Raw genomic sequence first — 19,858 nt, 5'->3', positions numbered from 1 at the left:
GGAGAGATTTAGATGGGGTATTAGGAAAATTTCTTTCCCAAACAGTGGTCGAGCATGGGAACAGGCTGTCTGAGGAAGTGACAGAGTCATCATCCCTGGAAATGCTCAAAGGACATGCAGATGTGGTGCTTAGGGACATGGGTTAGGGGTGGACATGGCAGGCTGGGTTAATGATCTTTTCCAACCTGTGTGACTCTGTGATTCTAGACCAGTACAAAAACCTGCTCATGGCGATGAGCACTGGAGAAATCTGTGCATGAGAGCCCAGCAAAAGCAACTGAAAACTGTGTTATGAACATCTGTGCTTCTAGCTCAGAGAACCCTGAATATTTAACACCACAGCTTATCTACTGCCCAGAACAAGAAATGAGACAAATCTTACTGTAGTTATTTTAATGTTACTAAATGCTATTCAGTATTTTAAAACAGTCTTTTTAGGTGTTAGGGTGCAGGGAATGGGGTGAGACAGCAGCAAACTAGCAAGAAAATAGAAAGTTAATTCCTGAATGTTTCCAGTTCTTCTGTGCACCTCTACCATAAGAACTGTGAAGTCTCTTTAGAGAGGTGCTAAGTTCTAATTACTGACTATCACAGAAATGCTAATGCATGCACCAGGATAACACCAAGGAATATCTGTTATCAGAAGAAAGGAGATGAAAGGGATGCCCAAGTTACACACCCCCAGTGGCACTGCAAATAAAGCTCCTTACAAGTTCAGTGGAGATACTGCTCTCAAGTAAACTGCACCACAAGTAAACACCATCTCTGCATTTGGCACTGCAGTAGGTGGCCTGAACAGTGACCAAAATTACAAAGAAGATCTGTGCTACAGCTGGAAGAACAAAGTGTCTGATTGGGGGAATCAAAAAGCTTGTTGTGGGATTTGTTTACATAAAAGGAAACTCCTTCAAAGAAGTCTTTCACTTTGAGTAAAAACCCATTATATGATCCTAATATGGATTTGCAGATATCCTGGCAGGGACTGCAAACAGTGCAGAGACCCTGTTTCCATGCTCCTGCCTGCCAGGGTGAGCCAGCTGCACTGCAAACCCTGATGCATCAGTACATCCTTGCTGCAGACTCCATGAACCCTTACCCAGACCAAGAGAAACACATTAGAGACTTGACAGGTTTTGAAAAGAGGCAGAAATGAGGAGAAAAAAAGAAGAACCAAACACGACCAATGTATTTTTCCTTCTGTAAAAGGGAAAAAATAAAAAAGAGAAAAAAAATAAATAAAAAGTTTTCAACTTTGCCAACTGACAAGAAAATATGAACCTTGGAAGCTCAGTAAGCTGCAGCTTGTCTGGTTTCATACATAACTGATACAAACATTCCTAAAATGATTCATTCTGACATTAGAAAATGGAGAGGAGTGATGACAAACACAGGCATGCTATATAAAGGTAGCCAAGAAATAGTAGCTAGACTTCAGTCTGACTCATAAGAGGTGAACTCTGTAACACTGGGCTACCCCTCCTTTAACTAATTAATCCTGTGAGAAGCAAATTTCAGAGGAAAAAAAAGTTACTACGTGGAGGTATTCTTTTAAACACATCTCTTCCTCAAACACTTGGAGATTTTTTAAAATGTCTCTATTTATTTTTCCATCATGTTATTTCACAGATTGGATTTTGGTTAAAAGCTTTTCCTTTTAGAGACTTGGCCTTACAGCTACCCTAACTGAACTGGCAGACATCATAACATCTTGAATGTGAGGAAATCCTAACCATGGAGCGTGATTTAAGTATCAGCAGTGCCAGGATGACCAAGGCAAGACCACCATGCCTCAAACACCATGGCTTCAGCCAGAGCCCTGCCATGGTAGAACCAACTCCCAGCAAGCAGCCCAGCAAGCAGCTGCAGCAACATATCCCAAATATTTTTCACTTTCCATTGCCATATACTCCTTGCTGCACAACCTCAGACACCTGCAGTTAAGCTAGTGGAAAAAACACACCATAACAAACTGCAGGATGCATCACTGGGCAGCTGCAGCTCCAAGAAGGATCATTCTGGTCATCTGGGGTCTAGATTCCTCTGTAACACAAACCACAAACCCACACCCACTAATTCCCGTGAGTCTGTAGCTCAGCATTTGCTAATTCACTCCGTGCAATCTCAGTTGTTAAATTACTCTCAGTGTTAGAAATTATCTTTGTTTTCTTTAGGTCTCAGTCTATGAGATTCCTATCTATAAAATCTACTTGTTCCTGGATTTTACTCTTGCACTACAAGAATATGCAAATTTTTAATGTAGTGTTGTCTTAGGATGGTAAATAGACCAATACTTGTAAAATACTCACAAAATGGCATAAAATAAAATTTTGAATATATAATATGAAATTTCTTCATTTGTTTTCTTGCAGGTCTGTAACAGTGCAACTGCTACTCTATTGCTGCTATGGATGCACTCACTACAAAGGTACACTTTTAGACACTAATCAGCATTTCTTTGCCTCTGCAGCTCAACCAATGCAAAAAACTTGCTGACTACCCTTTCATCCCTGCAGACACGCTACACATCACAGACTCATAGAATGCTCAAGCTGGAAGGAACCCATAGGGATCATCAAGTCCAACTCTCTATAAGAGAGAAAATAAAAGTGTTTCAACCCTAGCAGTATTCAGCCTATATAATTTATGCCTCTCAAGTTGCTCGCTCGGGGGAAAAGAAACCAAATCACAACATTTCAAGATGCTCAGGATACAAGCCTTTGTCCCTGAAGGAACAAAAAGCAGAAGAACAATGCTTCTGCCCATGGCTGCTTCTCCAAGTCCTCCAAGGGTACACGGACACATTGCCAAGTAACAATGCACGGAGCTAACAAACACAGGACAAGGAAACTCAACAGCACAAGAAGGTCCAATCATCCCCAAGCAAAACAATGGGCCACCTCCAAGCTCATTATAACTGGCTTTCAGTGGTGTGAGACACTCATGGAAAGAACAACCAAACGATCAACAGGTTTTCCAGTCAGATCACCACCACCTTGAGGAACTGCTGTGTCCCTCTGAACCCCCCTACCAGCACACACTGTATTTTGCCAGGCTAAAGCAGAGAGCCCCACCAGCCAGATGGTCTTAATTTTAGGACAGCAAGAGACAAGGCACTTAATTTCCTCTAATATTTTGTCCACATGTTAACTGTATTCATGCTTAAAGCTTGCGCTCAGGTTTTGTTTTTCTTGTTTGTTTGTTGGGGGGGAAGGTCATTGGTCTTCTTTGTTTGTTTTATTTTGATATTCTCCTGCACTTCCTAGACCTTGCTCTCACCTGACTTAGCAGTCAAACTAAAAGCACTATCTCTGATGGGAGAAAACACATTTCTCTGTTGAAGTCAGTACATGCTTATTATGTATTGTAAGTTTACTTTCACTGAATCAAAAAAACCCAAACCCTGCTGATTAGAGGGATCTGCCACCTTCTCTTTAAAGTATCTGCTGAAGGACAACTTGGGCTTTAGTGAACTTGAGTGTAACAATTTCTGTGTTCCCTTCTCACTGAAAGAGTCAGATTTGAAACTTTAAATAAAAGTCAGGGTTTACATAGGGTTTTTATACAGACCTCACAACTATTAATCCCCAAACCAAACAAACAAGTCTAAGGAAGTACTAAAGACATCTGCAATAATTATCTATTCTATTTTTGTTTTACTTAAATTCTTCATCAAACAGCTGCTAGATATTCTACTTCTATGAAGTGCAGACAAGCTCTAGGGATTTCTTTAGCTTGCCAGCAAGATACTTCACAATTTCCCTAAACACTCTGCAAATCATCTCATAAAGACAAGTTTCATAACTATTTGCACAAGATATTTAACAAATCTTATTAGAATGTCATCATGTTAGATTTTGTTTTTATTGTATTTATCTGACAGTATGAACTTAGCTCTTGATGTCCTTACGTACTTTTTACTCAGGCAACGTTCCAACAATTTTTCCATTTTTTTTATGAAGTATTTCAGAATTTGGCCCCTAGGCTTTTCCTGTTGTGGATAGTTTATTTCTTAAGTTTACAGTGCAGGGCACATGTTTCTCCATCATCTCCTTATGCAGTACACAATTTCTGGCTTAAAGAAGCTTAGAGCTAAAACTCCACTGCTAGACTTTTAAGAACTTCACTAATTTTAAATGAACCTTGGATTATCCAAGGATAAAGACAACTCCGGGTTTACAAAACACTGGTTTTATTTTACAAAAGCAAATGTGCTACTTTTGATGCTGTTTATACTGAGTGTAATATTTGCTAAGATTTTTCTGACAAGGAATCAGGCCCAAAACCAGAAAATGTACAGATCAGGACCACCACCTTGTAATCCCATCATATCTAAATCCAGATACCAAATGGACTTTAACAGAGATGCAGAAGTAACAAGGAAAACTCAATCTACCAAAAGAAATTTACAAATCAAACCAAAACAAAACCCTTAAAGGTACAGAATCTATGATTAAGTAATAGCTCTGAGATTTTAGGTACAGTATATAACTTGTCATGTACATTCAGAAACCTCCCAGGTAATTCTTCTATTTACCTTGAGATGGTTAATGGATTTAAAATTTTCTCTGTCTGTGATAATATTACTCTACTATTTGGATATTAATCAAGTATTCTTCTTCAATAATATACATTTGGATCTGAGTATCTGCATATGCAAACTTATCCTCTCCTAAAAACTCAGTTTTGACTTGTTAAAAATGCACACATCCCATCCTCCCTCTGGAGTTTTCTTACTTATACAGACCTGTATGTATGTGGAAGGAAAGAAAGGAAGATGTTGCACTACAAATCCTCCTGATGTGATCTATTTCAAATTAACCATCTGCTCAAAAGTATGGAGAACCAGAAAAAGGGCAGAACTTCTTGGAGCTTTTATTACCAGACTCTTCCAGTTTTCAGTTATTTCAATGGGATTTAAAAGCAGATTAAATGCAGCACTAAATTAGGGGAGGTCAGAGCACACTCTGACACGGTACAAAATTTCTAGTTTCAAAGAATGTTTCAAACCTCTTGTTGCCAGTAGTTGATCGCTGCTTAGCTGTTACCAGAACTAGGATCTAGACACTGAAGGAGGAGCCAAAACTCTTTAGAGGGTCTGAAGAAGCAATCTCCTACCTTATTAATAAAGTACATATTTTGTAAAGCCCTGGAGTCTCAAGGCTAGGAACTTTGGTTTGGCTTGTTTTGATTTTTTGCTTTTTATGTGCCATTTCTGAGCCACCTGTCTCTTTTAACTCTATCTCATAAAGCTACTAATCAGTGGATATGCAGAGAATGTCTTATACAGACACAGGGAAAGCTCAGCAAGTGTTTATGCAAGCTACCTATGCTTAAATATAAAGATACATGTATATGTCAACTGAAGAAAAGAAAAGGCAACAAAGGAAGTTTCAGGATATTCAGACTTTAGCTCCAAGGAAGAAGCAGGGGCATGACAACTGCCAGTGACAGCCAAAAATATCAAAACTTTGGAATAACAGATTATTTGATGCTGCAATTATGGATGTTTGTTGCAAAACAGAATTTTCCCAAACGAAACCTCAGATCTGAGCCATCTCCAAATTTAGAAGGATTCATGTCTTATTCTTGTCCTTATTTCAAGGTCTGTTACAGTCTAAATTCTAAATGAAGTGATGTAGTTGTTTCCTACCTTCCTTTGGGACAAGAAAATCAACACTACTGAAATAACAAGGTCACCAAGCTTTATGAGCTGCTGGGAGTAGACACTGGTCTTTTGATAGCCAAGTGGTCTAAACCAGAGCTTATGAGAGTTTGTGCTTTGACTCTGTAGTGCTGTAGTGGATTCAACAGAGACCTCATGAGAGAACTTAGGACATCTTCTGAAGCACTTAAAATCTGCAAAACATAAGGCTGTTTCCATGAAACTTACTGCTTGCTAATGCAAGAAATTCCAGAAACACAGTAGAAAAATCGACTTAGGACACTAACTTATATAGTCTAAATAGGAATCTGCTTCCAATGCCATTCATTAGTTAAAAAAAAAAATAATAAAGGAAGCATGCAGTCATGTATTCATGGTGCTGCAAATTGAGGGAACTCAACGGCAAGGGGGAAATGTGTGATAAAGATGGAAAAAAAAACAATGTAAACTGCAAGCCTTAGTCTCTTTTTCTTCCTACAGGTTAAAACAAAGAGCAACCAGAACGCTATTGAAGGAAATGAACACTCTCCAAAACGTAAAGAAAAGACAAAAAAAAAAGACTTCAAGGTCTCTAAAGATTGATTTAGACAATTACATTTAAATTGCATTCCACAGCAGACAAGTTCCACACTTTCCTCCAAAAAGGGTAAAGAAATTGCAGTCTCAGGAAGCAGAGCATGGTTTCTCTGGATGGTCTGATCTCCAGACCATATCTTGCACTTGATCTGAAAGACAAATCTCTTTAAAAGAATTCATCAAGGGGAAAACACACAAAAATAATTTGTCCATTTTACAAACACTCAAAGTAATTATAAACAGAATGTAATTCTAGTCACTACAGATGAAAATATCTTGGAACTGACTGTGTTCTGCTCAAATTCAATTCTAAGATGCAATAATATCCTACCTAAAATAATTAAATTGGACATGAGGGTGTATAGGACTGAGAATGTGACTCACACTGTCTTACACATCACAGTAACAGATACGTACAGTTGTGTAAAAATCAGTGAAAAAAGCATCATAAAACATGATAAAAAGAAAGCTTTTTTGTGGAAATCAGAAAAATGGAGCAATGAAGACACTATGAAGTGAATGGCCTACTAAGCACTACCTAGAACTGTCCAGCAGGTCACTTGCAGGAATCCCAAATGTTGGGCCAGCTCTTCATTACCTTTCCCAGATTTCCCAAAGACAAGGAGTCGCGCTAGAGAGTACAAAGTCACTAGTGAACAAAAAGCAGTAGAAATACACTTCAGAAATGGAAATCACGCTGCTCATGAGAGAAAACTGGTGTTTTTAAGTGTTCAAATTTCAGAATGTACAAGTGACACTACCAGAGGGTTGAGGTAGGTGATCCTCCTTTATTCAGCCACACTTTGAGACCTGTGTCCAGTGCTGGGTTCTTCACTACAAGAAAGACAAGAACATACTGCAGAGAGTCCAGACAAAGGCCATGAAGATAATGATGGGACTAGAACATATCTCCCACAAAGAAAGTTTGAGAGAGCTGTGACTGTTCAGCTCTCACTTCTGGAGGGGACCTTATCAATACAAAGCACCCAAAGGCAGGGTGCAAGAAGAATAAAGCCTCTTTATGCTCACTTGGTTACAGTTCAGAGCTCCCTCTGGCTCTGAGCAAAACACATGGGAGATTTGCCAGAGTGGAATGGGAGTTCAGTGTCTTTACACAGCCACCCTGTGTGTTCCTCCACCCTGGTGTTATGTAAGAAACTGAGCTAAACTGTAAATATTACACAACCTCAAAATGGGAAGGGACTAGTAAAATATGTCCACGACTCCTTCATGCTGACTCACCCCTTCCTTTCCACTTAAGGTTATTACCCACATTTAGGAGTACAATGTCTGCAATGGTAATTTCTTGTCTTTTAAGCATGTTCTAGGCACAGCGAGATATTTCACCAGTGTGAACAGAACATCACATAGGGCCTGGAGACAAGACTTTTTAGTATACCTGTTGAAATAGGACATAGGGTAATAGTTTTAAACTGAAAGAGAGTAGATTTCGTCTAGAGATAAAGAAGAAATGTTTTACAATGAGGATGGTGACACACTGGAACAAGTTGCCCAGAGAGCTGGCAGATGCCCTATTCCAGGAAACATTCCCTGAGCTGGATGGGGATCTGATCTAGTTGGAAATGTCTCTGCCTACTGCAGAGGGAGGTTGAACTAGGTGGCCTTTAGAGGTCCCTTCCAACCAAAGTATTCTACGACTATAAGCAGGACAACAGTGCCAGGAAGAAGACTGCAGTCTCCCCCCACAGCTCTGCTGCAGTCATTGCTGAAGTCATTGTGGCAGTGCACTTCCAGTACCTGAAGCCACACAAACCTCTCATGAATTTCTTACTGTGGATCTAAGCCATTCGCCCCATCACCAACCTAGAAAAATAACTTTTGTGGAAAGATTATGATCATTCCACAAAAGAAGCAGCAGTAGCATTCCAGCTTGCTTGGACGAGTAAGTCAGATGGGAGTGGAAAAACGACTGATTTAGGCAATTTAGAGTAATTGTCTAAAACGACTGAGTTAAGCTTTTGCATGCACATTCTACAAGCATTGTCCTATGGCTAGCATCATATTAAACAACAAAAAAGCTTTCTAGGCAGGACATCAGCCCACACCATATTCTCTGACCTAGAAGGACATGTGGAAATGTGCCCCTGGCTTAGGCTGGGTAAAAAGATTGTCATAGATCTAGACACTTAGAACCCTCGTTATTCTGTAAAAGTCATTTACCCGATGACAGCCCTTCTCCAGTAGAGTTAATGTTGTAGCAAAATACCCTTGTGTATCAACTCAGTGATAACTTCATATCTTGTAATAAAATATATATGTAACCTTGAAGGATAAGCTGTTGTGCTGAAGGATATCACCATACTTAAAAGTAGAAAACATTGAGCATGAACAGGAATTTCCTGGTCTAGTATTACTTATCTAAAATACTATGCACTCTGCATGAGTGGAAATTGCTAATTTTAATGTTAGATATTTAATACGTGGCTGTAAAACTTACACAAACTGTAATTTATCAACTACAATTACATATTGAAAATATACTGCATATTATCACTTATTTATGTTCACTAAGAAAACTCAAATTCACAACAAGAGATTTTCCATAGTTCCTGGCTCTAGAAGTTCATCTGCAAAAATAATTTTACATAACATGTATTGTCATAATATGCCATTTTAAATACTGGATGAAATTCTCAATTCATGCAAGAAATCTGACATCCAATTCAACTTCATCTTATGACCTCACCCAGTAGGTCTGTGTCAGCAGTCTCTTCTCTGACAAAAACTCTCATCTGAACCAGGCCAAATATTTTTTGATGACATTATTTCTAAAAATTAAAACCACAAAATTCATTGTTTTAGCAGTGTCCTAACACAAGAAGACTAAATCTTTAGAATAAGAGTTCCAGTTTCCAAACTGTGCATTTACTAATAATGATCAAATTATTACCATCATATTAATTTTGACTGAGATGTGCAGTGAGAAATTAGGAACATGATGTTTTAAGATTAATGTTTAAATAAGATATGCCCACTGGTACAGACCAGCTTTATAGCTATACTAGGGCAAAAGGAGTGGAAAGAGCTACCCAAGACTTAAAATAGTTCTTGAAATTTATGGTCTGATTACTAATGTCATAAGAAAATGTAAATATGTTCTGACTAAAACATTCTGCATAAATTCATATATGCATGTAATTTTTCAGCATTCCACATCAAGTTATCTTTGTGCACTATATAGAGGACAGTCTTAAAAGTACTACTTCCATTAACACATTATATATAAATAATGTGTTATAAATAACACATAACACATTTCTCTGGTTTGTACTGGTAAAGTGAATGCCCATGAAAACTTTGCAAAAGTGCAATGAATGCTTCACCAAGCTATACAGAGGTAGCTTCCTTTAAGTGAGATTAATTCCTAGATTTACAGCACAAAATTGATTTTGGAAGTAATTTAATGTCGGTTCCCCTGTGAATCCTAGCTCAGCATAGATAAATTAAAAAACCAAAATAAAACACCCCACAAACCTAAAGAACTAGACCTGACTGTGCCCTCAGAATATCAGCTGGCATAAAAACAACTCAATTGCTCCACAGCACTCACTCTAACTCAGAAGGAATAAAGTATCAGTTATCAGCCCAAAGAAAGCAATCACACATGAACATTTATCTCCACAGTCTTCTTGAAGAAGAATGTCCAATTCAGGCAATCCAAAAGCATTGACTCCCATTGGAAGAAAAAGGCTGCAACAAGATTCAACCTCATATTCTGCTTTTGTAACAATATAGCCAGCCAGTACAGTGATTTTTAGCAGAATCTGCACTATGTACTCCCAGAGAACCCAACTGTATGTTATTCCAGTCTGCCTCTACAGATTTCAGTTCCCATTCTAGACCAACTTAAGTAGCAATCCTAACATTGTACCACCTCACTGGTATATCACATCAAGTCATCAACACATCTCCTAATATTAAAAAAAAAACAAAACCACAAGACAATTTTAGAAACTTTTTTTTTTAACTTGATTTTTTCTACCTTTGAAAAGGCAGTCACAGAAATGTGTTCTCATTGAAAAAGAGAGGTGGCAAAAGCTCATTACAATTTGTGCCCCTTTGTATTAAGGTCTAGAAATATGGCTGAAACTTCTTTTATAAAAGAATTTCCAAAATCACATGGATTTTATTGATTTATTTATGGATTTTTTATGGATTTATTTATTATTGGTTTTCACTTACGGAAGACTTTGAAAAAAGTTCCCATTATCTTTTTCTCAACAGTGGAGAAAATTAAATATGTATTGAATACTGTCACACATAATAATCATGCCATTTCATATTCACTGGTACCCTCATAAATGAAACATGAGCTATTCTGGAGAGAATTGTCACCTTGAGAGAAACAAAGACCATTTGCTTACCAAATACAAATAAAAGAGAAAGTACAGAAAAGAACACTATTTCTTACCATTGTAAGAGTGAACGGATGGCTTTCCAGGGCAGACACTCTCGGACAGTGGAGAATAACATACTGAAATAAAATGGTAGAAAGGATACATTCAAAACATTCAGCGATGGGCTAGCACTTATAAAGTGATACTCATCCCTACAGATAATGTTACATGAAAGCAAAGTGGTTCTTTAGGGCCACATTAGCTCACCTGACCAGGCCTTGCTTCAAAGTCATCTTTCACCATCCTGACTTCAAGGACGTTGGAGGGGTGGCTTATCACGGAGGTGATTGTGACTGGCTTGTTGCTGCGGATGTAGCGGTACAGCCGCTCCACACAGTACAGGCACAGTGGCCCGGAAATCCAGAACCAGGTCTAAGGCAGAACAAAAATATCTTATCTCATAGAATTTTAACTTTCTGTCTTTGATTTTCACAACTACATGAGCTCTTTCAAGATCTCACTTCACATCTAACATCCATGTCTCCCTCTACATGCAGAAACCCAAGAATGTTCCAAAGCCTTAATCAGTCTAACCAGCAGCATCACCCACAAGCACCAGCAATTTCAATCATAAAACTCATCAGGAAAAAAATGCTAATGACCTCGTTTGCTATTCTGGTTTGATGTAGTTAGATTGCAGCTGGTTTCAGCAAAGAAAGAAACAGTACCTACACAGACCAGAGTACTATACAATTGGTTAACATTTCTGGAAAAACACTGTCTGACTTCCAGTGTTATTGAACTATTACCTTCTTATAGCCATCTCAGATTCAAGTAAAAACCTAAGAAAACTTCATTCTTGTGCTATAGAAATCATGTTGATATTAAACTAGTGCAAAATCATAGACAACAGAGAATGGGCACTTCTGAATCACAATCCATTTGCTCCCATGAAAGATGTGTATGCTAGACAGAAAATGCCCTGGAAATACCCATTTCTCTGCACTGATTATATGGGGAGTCCTGGGTGAATGCTCCAGATGGAGACATTTGCAGCTGCTCAACTAAACCCCATCCTAAGAGTCAATTACCAATAGCTTATGGCAGACTTATCTACTAATTCCACATCTGCTCAGTCATTCAAGCTGTGGCACTGAAGTGCCCCTCAAGCCTCATCCATCTTCCCTCCCTTCCCAATTTCTGACGTTACACATCAACATCTCTTGCAACTAGCAGAGCATTTATTTTCAACAATAAAAAGCCTTACAAGTTTCTGTAGTTCATAGTTTTGGGGTTTTTTTTCAACTCGGTATCACAATATTTCCAAATTCAAAAAAGTCCTAAATAGTGTTTCAAAGCTGTCAGGAGAATATTGAGTGGCCATTTTTTCCATGACTCCTTTCCCATTAATGGCTCTAAAGCAAGCATCTTAAGCCCCTAAGAAGACTCCTTGCTGCCCTGTGGGTCATATGGAGCCAGATATACACTGATGGTTATAATTCAGGAATATTACCACAACAAAATACCAATCCAAAGAGCTTTGTTGGAGGAATTCAATGTAGAATTAACTGCTTCTCAATAGGATTACATACTCCATAGAAAAATGAGTTCCCAGTGTAGCTAGTAAGGGGGACACATGTTCAACAGAAAACAACAATGATAATAACAAAGAGAAACTCCTGTGGGGTCTGTTATGGGACCATTTTGAATGGTGGGCCTTGGACTCATGAACTCCATATTTGCAAGCTTCCTCAGGCTACTTGCCAATACAACCCAGCTCATCTTTTCTCAAAAGAAAAGAAAAAAATTCTATAAAGAAAAAGCTGCCACAAAACATAAAGAAACAAAAGGAAAATGGAAAACTGAAAAAAGAAAAGGCTTTTCTGTCTCCACTCTCATCATACTTATTTGTCCATGCCACACATAAAACAAGCCTGTCTGCAAATAACAGACTATAAAAGCCAAACCACAACCAACTGCAACCCAGAAATGCATATTAGGACTTGCATCCGCATGGTAAAAAAGAGAACAAATGGAGCTTGATTATTTCAATTAACTACTGCCACACAATGCTTACAAAAGGACCTTACAAAATGTTATATAAATGTTTGCTCTGAAATGCTATGCTGTAAAATCACATTTTTAGCAGGATCAATGCATCCGTTATGGTGTTGTTCAAAAAAGAACATTACAGCCAATCTCTTGACATTTTTCCACCCTCCCTGTTCCATGCACCACATTGTAATGTACTTCAGGGTTAAATACAGATTGTTTTTTCCCCACCAAATCTTTGAATGCCTCAAAAGGTTTTAATAATATTTTCCAGTATTAAAACATCTGGTCTGGAAAAGCAATAATTAGTGGTTATGGCTGACTGAAAGGCTTGGCATGGCTTTTAATACCTGAAATGTCGGATCATACAGACCTCTGGGAAGTGCGACTGGAACTTGGGTTCCTCGGAACAAACTCTCATAAAGCTATTTTGTACAAAGGGTTCTGGTACTGGTGGGTCCTCTGGGAAAGGCTCAGTAGTATAGTCTGGAAACAGCTCTTCAAAAGCCTTTGGCACAGTCAGATTCTGTCGGAGTGTTTTGTTAGGATTAAAGCAACCAGGAGGGTGTTCCTCTAAGTTGGTCTGGTACTTGAGCACTCCCCTACAGGAAAATAAAAAAAAGTAAAGACTCTGAAGTAACAGAAAATAACAAACAACTTATCTTCATTCAGAGAGGACTTCAGAAAGCAGTCACAAGCCTCATCTTCTGTTAGAAATTTTATTCTGTTTGCCTTCAGGACTTTCTATGGGATTTAAACTTCACAACAATAGAGCCTTCTGTCACTTGAGTCAAGGTTTAACTTTTTCAGCTCACTTGGCACTCCCCCACTGAACAGCCTCAAGCTTAATACTACTTGAAATGGAGAAAATATTGTGGGGGCCTTGAAAAAAAAAATTAAATAATCGCATTTCCAATTCAATCACACACAGGCTGTTTTCACTCATCCTCCCTGCAGTCAGCAAGCCCTGCTTTTAAGGCAGTCTTGTAGCAGAAGTAGCCCAAGTTGCCAAATCATAAACTGCAGGAATGTTCCCACTACTTGGTGTTTATCATGTTTACATACAAATAGAAGGAAAAAAGAAAGTCCTGCATGGTAGCCAAGGAACCTTCCTTGCAAATTATTTAATGAGGTCCATCCTTATTTTAGTTTTTCTCAAGCTAAGTTAAATTTACAGTAAAATGAAGTGAGAACTTTGAAGTTGCAGTTAAAAACCTTGAAGAAAAAATTGGGAACCTCAGACACTCTGCCAGTACATGAACAAATCACTGAAAACAGGGAAGAACAGATAATAGTAATAAAATTCCTCAGAAGTACTACTTGTGTCCAAATCTAGATTTGGTTACAGTAAAACCACAAGGAAGAATATATTGAAAAAAAAAAAGCTAAATGACACCTGTAGAGAATGGTGCTGGGTGGGAAATGAGGCATACTGAGACAATGCTCTCTGAGTGCTAAGCCTTGTTATGAAGGCTCAGCTCAAGCATACAATCAAACATAAGGACAGGTGCTCCCCCCTCCTCTCCTCAATATACACACAGCAGCAGCAGCAACAGAGTTTAACTCAGAAGAAAGAGAACTAGGACATCTGCAATATTCCCAACCTAAATGGGCTCTGACAGGCTACTGGCAATCTTCCCTACAAAAATGCAGCCCTGACAGCTAGTAACAAGCTTCCTACATGGTCTAGTGCATCATGTCAGCTTGGAAGTTAAGCCTGCTCACTCTTAAATTCCATCTGACCCTGGGAGAATCATTTGGGAAGTGTCCTTGCACCTACACCCATGCTTCTGCCTGCATTTATTGCTCAATCATGCCTATCACTCGCATCTGGTATCACTGCTGGTCACCACATATTGGCAAAGTGACAGATACCCCCAGCATTATGCTAGTTCCCTGCTCCATAAATATTATGGTGCTTCATGGATTTAGCTAGAAGTGAAAGCCCGTGCAGTATTTTTCCAGTGAACCTTGTGTGCATACCTGCCAGCAACTCCCACAGCTTCTCTCTTCTCAGCACACCCCCAAAGATGATTGCCTTGAGAGTAGCTGCAAACATGAGCATCCCCTCCAGTGATCTCTAGTTTATTTAACCTATTATAAACATGCTAACTGAGAGGCAGACAGGGATCACAAAGCTGCCTGTTAACAGCAGCTCAATAACTCACAATTCTGAAGCTGCCAAGGAAAAGTAAGTCTTACACACCCAAGATCAGTGCCCAGAAAGGTTGAGTTCTGCACTGAACAAACATGACAGATGAATCACATCACTTTATACATTGCTGAGAAGTGGTTGGCTGCCTGAAGGATACTGTAAGAACATACCTGCAACAGTTTGAAACAAAACAAGAATCCAGCAATACTGTGGAAATACTTTACTCCTAAGAGGCAAAACCTCAATCAACCTGCCTGTGCAGTTCAGCCATGGAATATGCCTTGCTCTGTACAGTAATGGCTATGCATTTGCAAATCACAAAGACATCCCACACAGGAGTAAGCTGGGAACCTAAGCATGGATATCTAAGCTTCCTTTATTCTCAAAAGAGATTACAGAATTGTTTAGGTTGGAAAAGACCTCGAAGATCCTGAAGTTCAACCATTAACCCAGCACTACCATGTTCACCACTAAACTATGCCCCTAAGCACCACATCTACACATCTCTTCAATACCCCCAGGGATGGTGACTTTATTGCTTCCCTGGACAGCTTGTTCCAGTGCCTGGCAACCCTTTGGTGAAGAAATTTTTCCTAATGTAAAATCTAAATCACTCCTCATGCAACTTTTGGCCACATCCTATTGATCTTATCAATATCACTAATGGAGCCAGGAATCAGTCCAGCTCACCTGAATGTAGATCTCTGAAACAGCAAATTACATGAAGCATCCTTCAGGCTCCATTGGCTGTATTTATCAGAACTCATTAGACCATAATGGGAAAGACACTGAGAAAACATGTAGAGACCTACATTTAGGCATCTTAAAGTTGAACTGACTCCCACTCTCTATGACTCATTCTTCTCCCACTTCTGACACTCAGTTCTTTCAGATTTGCACTGAATACCTTTGTAATTTAGTACTAAGGAGGCTGTGTACCAGAAATATGCCTGTTCAATACTTGCTGTATTACTGCAGCCTTGGTTTGCAAACTTGGTAAATGGAACATGGTTAGGAAAACAATGGGCAAATGATAACACTGTGAAGGAAATTAATTAAACTGGACAAGAAAAATACCCCTAAGGCAATCACTGGAACAGACTGCCTAGGGAGGTTACAGGATCTCAGTCACCAGATGTTTTAAAGAATTTGACAAACACCTGTCAAGAATAATTTTGAAAAAATTCATCCTGGCCTCAGATGGGGAGAACAGGTTAGATCCATTTTCCCTAGCCATAAACAAGCTCTATGCCTTTGAAAAAAAAAAAAAAACAACAAAAAACCAACAAAACCAAAAAACCCAAACAACCCCCCAAAACAAACAATAACTCAAAAAACCCAACAAACTCAGAGAACTGGAATTGTGTCGAGAAGTTTCAATTGCTTTGAACTCATGATTTCTTTAACAGCACATTTTATTCAACAACTTATTCCTACAATGATCTTGCTAGGCCAATTGCCTCTCCAAGTTTACTTTGAGCAGAAGGGAGGTACTGTCACACACTCAAGCACCCTGTGTTTCAGTAGATATTTGATGACATGAAGAAATAAATGTCATTCAAATACACCTCCCCTTCTCTACACTCTGCATCTACATCCACAAAGAAAACTTCAGAGATGTTAATGGAACAGATTTTCACAGAATCATAGAATAGTTTGAGTTGGAAGGAACCTTTAAAGGTCACTTAGTCCAACCCCGAACCCACGCAGACATATGTCGTAACTTCTGGAAGATGTTTTACCTTGCAACAGAGCTCAGTTTGTTTGTGCCTGATACAGACCTGACCATCAGCTTCATGGCACATAAACACTGGTCTGATGTTTGTGAAAAAAAGAAAAACTAGGAAATTTTGTAAGCAAAGAGAAAGAGGTAATTAGGGAGATGCCATTCCTTCCCTCTCCTTTGGAGTCAAAAAGGAAGGCAGAAAGGAAAATGCAAGGAATGAGCAACTTTCCTTTATATTCTTGTCTCAGCAAACAGGTAAGAGAGGGCAGAAAAAGAAACTATGTTTTCTTGATTTCTCAGTAGACACTGAATGGAAAAGGAATAATCTTGAAAGTGAAAAAGTTTGTGCTAGTTGGCTATAGCATACACAAATCTCCAAGCTACAGCCTGATCTTTATTTAAACACACACCAGAGGACAACATCTTGTACCAAAGTTGGCCCACTCTGCTCAAGCAAGCTCAGGAAAGGCAGTAATCAAGGAAACTGCTCTTTCTGGTTGTGCTTCAGGAAAAGGAAGAGTATTTACTTACCCAGAAACATGCAGCATCAGCAGCATATAGAAGACAAAGAAAAGGTTGTGTGTATACCAGAAGATGTCATAGTTTGAAACCCTGAAAAGAATAAACCATAGTTCAATGCTGTTTCAACTCAGATGGAATCACTGCTAATTAAAAGCAGACCTGTGCACACAGGACATCATTATACACTGCACAGTTATGCAAAATAGTCAAAGCCCAGAATGTTTTCCCATAGGCACACTGTACTTGCACACAATTAAGTGTTGAGAAGAACAAGTGACTGGCACAGAAGTAACAAGCTGAGAAGGAGAGGTAAGGGTGTAGAAGTACAGAGCCAGATGGAGAACTCTTCTGAAACTGGGAGACTTGACTGCTTTCACAGGTCCTAGTTAGTCCCCATGAGATCCTTACAGCTGCAGTCTCAAAACTCAACCTCCTTACAGCGAGAGTCACCTTACATTCTCCGGGCCCCAGTGCAGTTTAACATGTCACTAAGGCTGCAGCACACAAACAGGTAGCATGGACAGCAGCAGAAGGGCCAGTGGGAAAGGTAAAAACTTTGTGAGGGTATGGAGTGGAGGAAGGTACAGGAAGAATAGGACCTAGAGCAAGGAGACAATAAGAGCACATAGGAAAATTTTCAGGGCAGGAAGCCACAATACATTACTGCACCAGGACTGTTGGTCTTGGGAGGAACAAGAAGAACGTTGTGAGATCAGGAGAGGTGAAGGTGACTTCCTTTTATCAGTAATTTGTTAGGAAATATAAAAAGAATCCAGACCAAAGCAAATACCCATCTGGAACTGTTTTCTGTTAAGCTTGTTTGCGTGGTTTTTTGAGTAAAATAGTTACCAACAAAAAACAATCAAATGACTAAGAAAATACACTACTTCACAGCACACAAACACACCTCTCATACTACACAGCATGGTAGGAGAGTTCCTTCTAAAACCAAAGAACCTACCCCCATTCATAAACTGAAACAATTATTAAATAAAAAATATTTTTAGCTCTGAGAACATGGTTTAAGAAGCTATTCCTCTGACACAGCTAACTTCTTTTTTTTCCAGAGCTTTTTCCCTCCTATGGTATTCTACACAACCAGCTAACTGCTCTTCCTTCAATACAACTGAAACATATGCTGCATTAGTTCTGTTGTTCCAGGAATTATTTGTTTTCTTTCACAAGAGAGGAAAAATAACCTTGACAGTCCAAGAGCTACCAAAATAAAATCCAAGCCAGCAAAATAACAAGGAAGGAAGCAAAGGAGGGAAAAAAAGGAGGCAAAAGAAGGAATACAGCAACAGCAAGGGGCTCTGAAATCCCCCCTCCACCCTGCCATTCTTCCCCCAGTCAGCTCAGTGTTAACACTTTTTTCCTCCTTGAAGCAGCTCAAGCCTTTTCTAACTCCCCACACCCTGGGAGGTATTTTCATGCAGTCACTCATCAGTATCTGTGAGGAGTTGTGGGAGTAATCATCAGTAAGAGGAAAAAAAGAAGAATGGTGTGCAGAGTGGAAGCACAATTGGAAAGCACAAAGATGGTAAAACAGACCTTCTATCTCAAAACAGGTCATAGAATCCTAGAATGGGACCTTAAAGATGGTCTAGGTTAAACCCCCACACTATAAGAAGGGACAAGGACAGGCCTTGGAGCTCTGGTTTAATTTGTTTCCATGCTATAATGCCAAAAGCTGCACATTGAATGTTTTATTGGCTCTTCAGCATCTTTTTCAGAATGTACCAATTTTTCAAAATTTCAGTGATGAAAAGTCAATCCCCGGCCTGCTTCTGACATGTTGCTTTCAACAGTTAATTATTGCTATTGATTAAAATTACTGTACACTTCTTTCCTGAATATGTCTAAATGTCAGCTTCCAGCTTGTTGATAATTTTATTCTTCTTTCAGCACTCCTACAGATATCTCTACTATAAAATCCTGCTTCCACACATGTATCAAGTTGCCCTAATGTGAGCAGGCCCTCTGAACTTCACCTCCTTACGAGTATGTAAATCCTTGAACCTCTTACCATGAAGCGTATTTTCCAACACTGTAATAATTATGTATTTCTTACTTGTATCCTTAAACTACAGATACATACATTAGTATTCTAATATAGTCAATAATCTTCCTATTGATACACATGAATTTTCACAGCTCTTCAGAATATTTACTTTTTTTACCTTCCTAGGGCTTAAAATAGACATTATTCACAGAACGGATGCATTTCTTAGGAATGCAAAGTCCTGAAGATTTGAGGTAAACTGAATATTTAATTTTGGTTAACCTACTTTAGAATTTTGCAGATGAAGACCTGAAAGAGTTAGTTTACTGAGAAATGTACTAGGAATTTATCATGCTTTAAAGGGACACACTAAGTAGCACGGTTCTAGAAAAATATTTTTAATCCTGTTACAGACAGTTTTGAAAAGGAAGATATATGCAGTGGTTTTGAAGATGAAATTGAAGACTAGAATATTTGGTTACAAAAATAGATGGCACTGCAGCACCTTTTTTTTTATTGTTATTTTAAATACCGAACTTCCAAATAGTAAATATCATTAATTTTAAAGTTGTCAGGAATGTCAACATTTATTGAGAGGATTTATTGTGTTTTCTGATAACTTCATAACCCTACTGAAAACAACTACTGAACAAAAAATGTTGCTCTAATTCTCAGGTATAACATTGCAAAAAAATTAGAAAATTTTTCAACTAATAATCACTTTATTCTGTTAAAATATTAGCAGCTAATTCAGTCCTTCTAATACTTATTTTCACAGTTTACTGAAAAGGCAGGAAAATAGAGG

At 38.7% G+C, this 19,858-nt stretch overlaps 1 protein-coding gene across 1 annotated transcript in view; it reads right to left on the bottom strand.

Annotated features, from left to right (window-relative positions):
* Nucleotides 1-19,858, bottom strand: part of NOX4 (NADPH oxidase 4) — a 110,218-nt gene that overhangs the window by 72,593 nt on the left and 17,767 nt on the right. Inside the window, exons 8-11 of the mRNA XM_054627976.2 lie at nucleotides 17,061-17,141; nucleotides 13,022-13,250; nucleotides 10,864-11,028; nucleotides 10,671-10,733 (exon numbers count right to left, since the gene is read on the bottom strand). Coding sequence (XP_054483951.2) covers nucleotides 10,671-10,733; nucleotides 10,864-11,028; nucleotides 13,022-13,250; nucleotides 17,061-17,141 — 538 coding nt within the window. The remainder of the gene's footprint in view (nucleotides 1-10,670; nucleotides 10,734-10,863; nucleotides 11,029-13,021; nucleotides 13,251-17,060; nucleotides 17,142-19,858) is intronic.

Source organism: Agelaius phoeniceus, chromosome 2, assembly GCF_051311805.1.
Source record: "Agelaius phoeniceus isolate bAgePho1 chromosome 2, bAgePho1.hap1, whole genome shotgun sequence".
NCBI lineage: Eukaryota > Metazoa > Chordata > Aves > Passeriformes > Icteridae > Agelaius > Agelaius phoeniceus.
The sequence above is the reverse complement of the archived record's forward strand: the minus strand, read 5'-3'. Positions and strand labels throughout refer to the sequence as shown.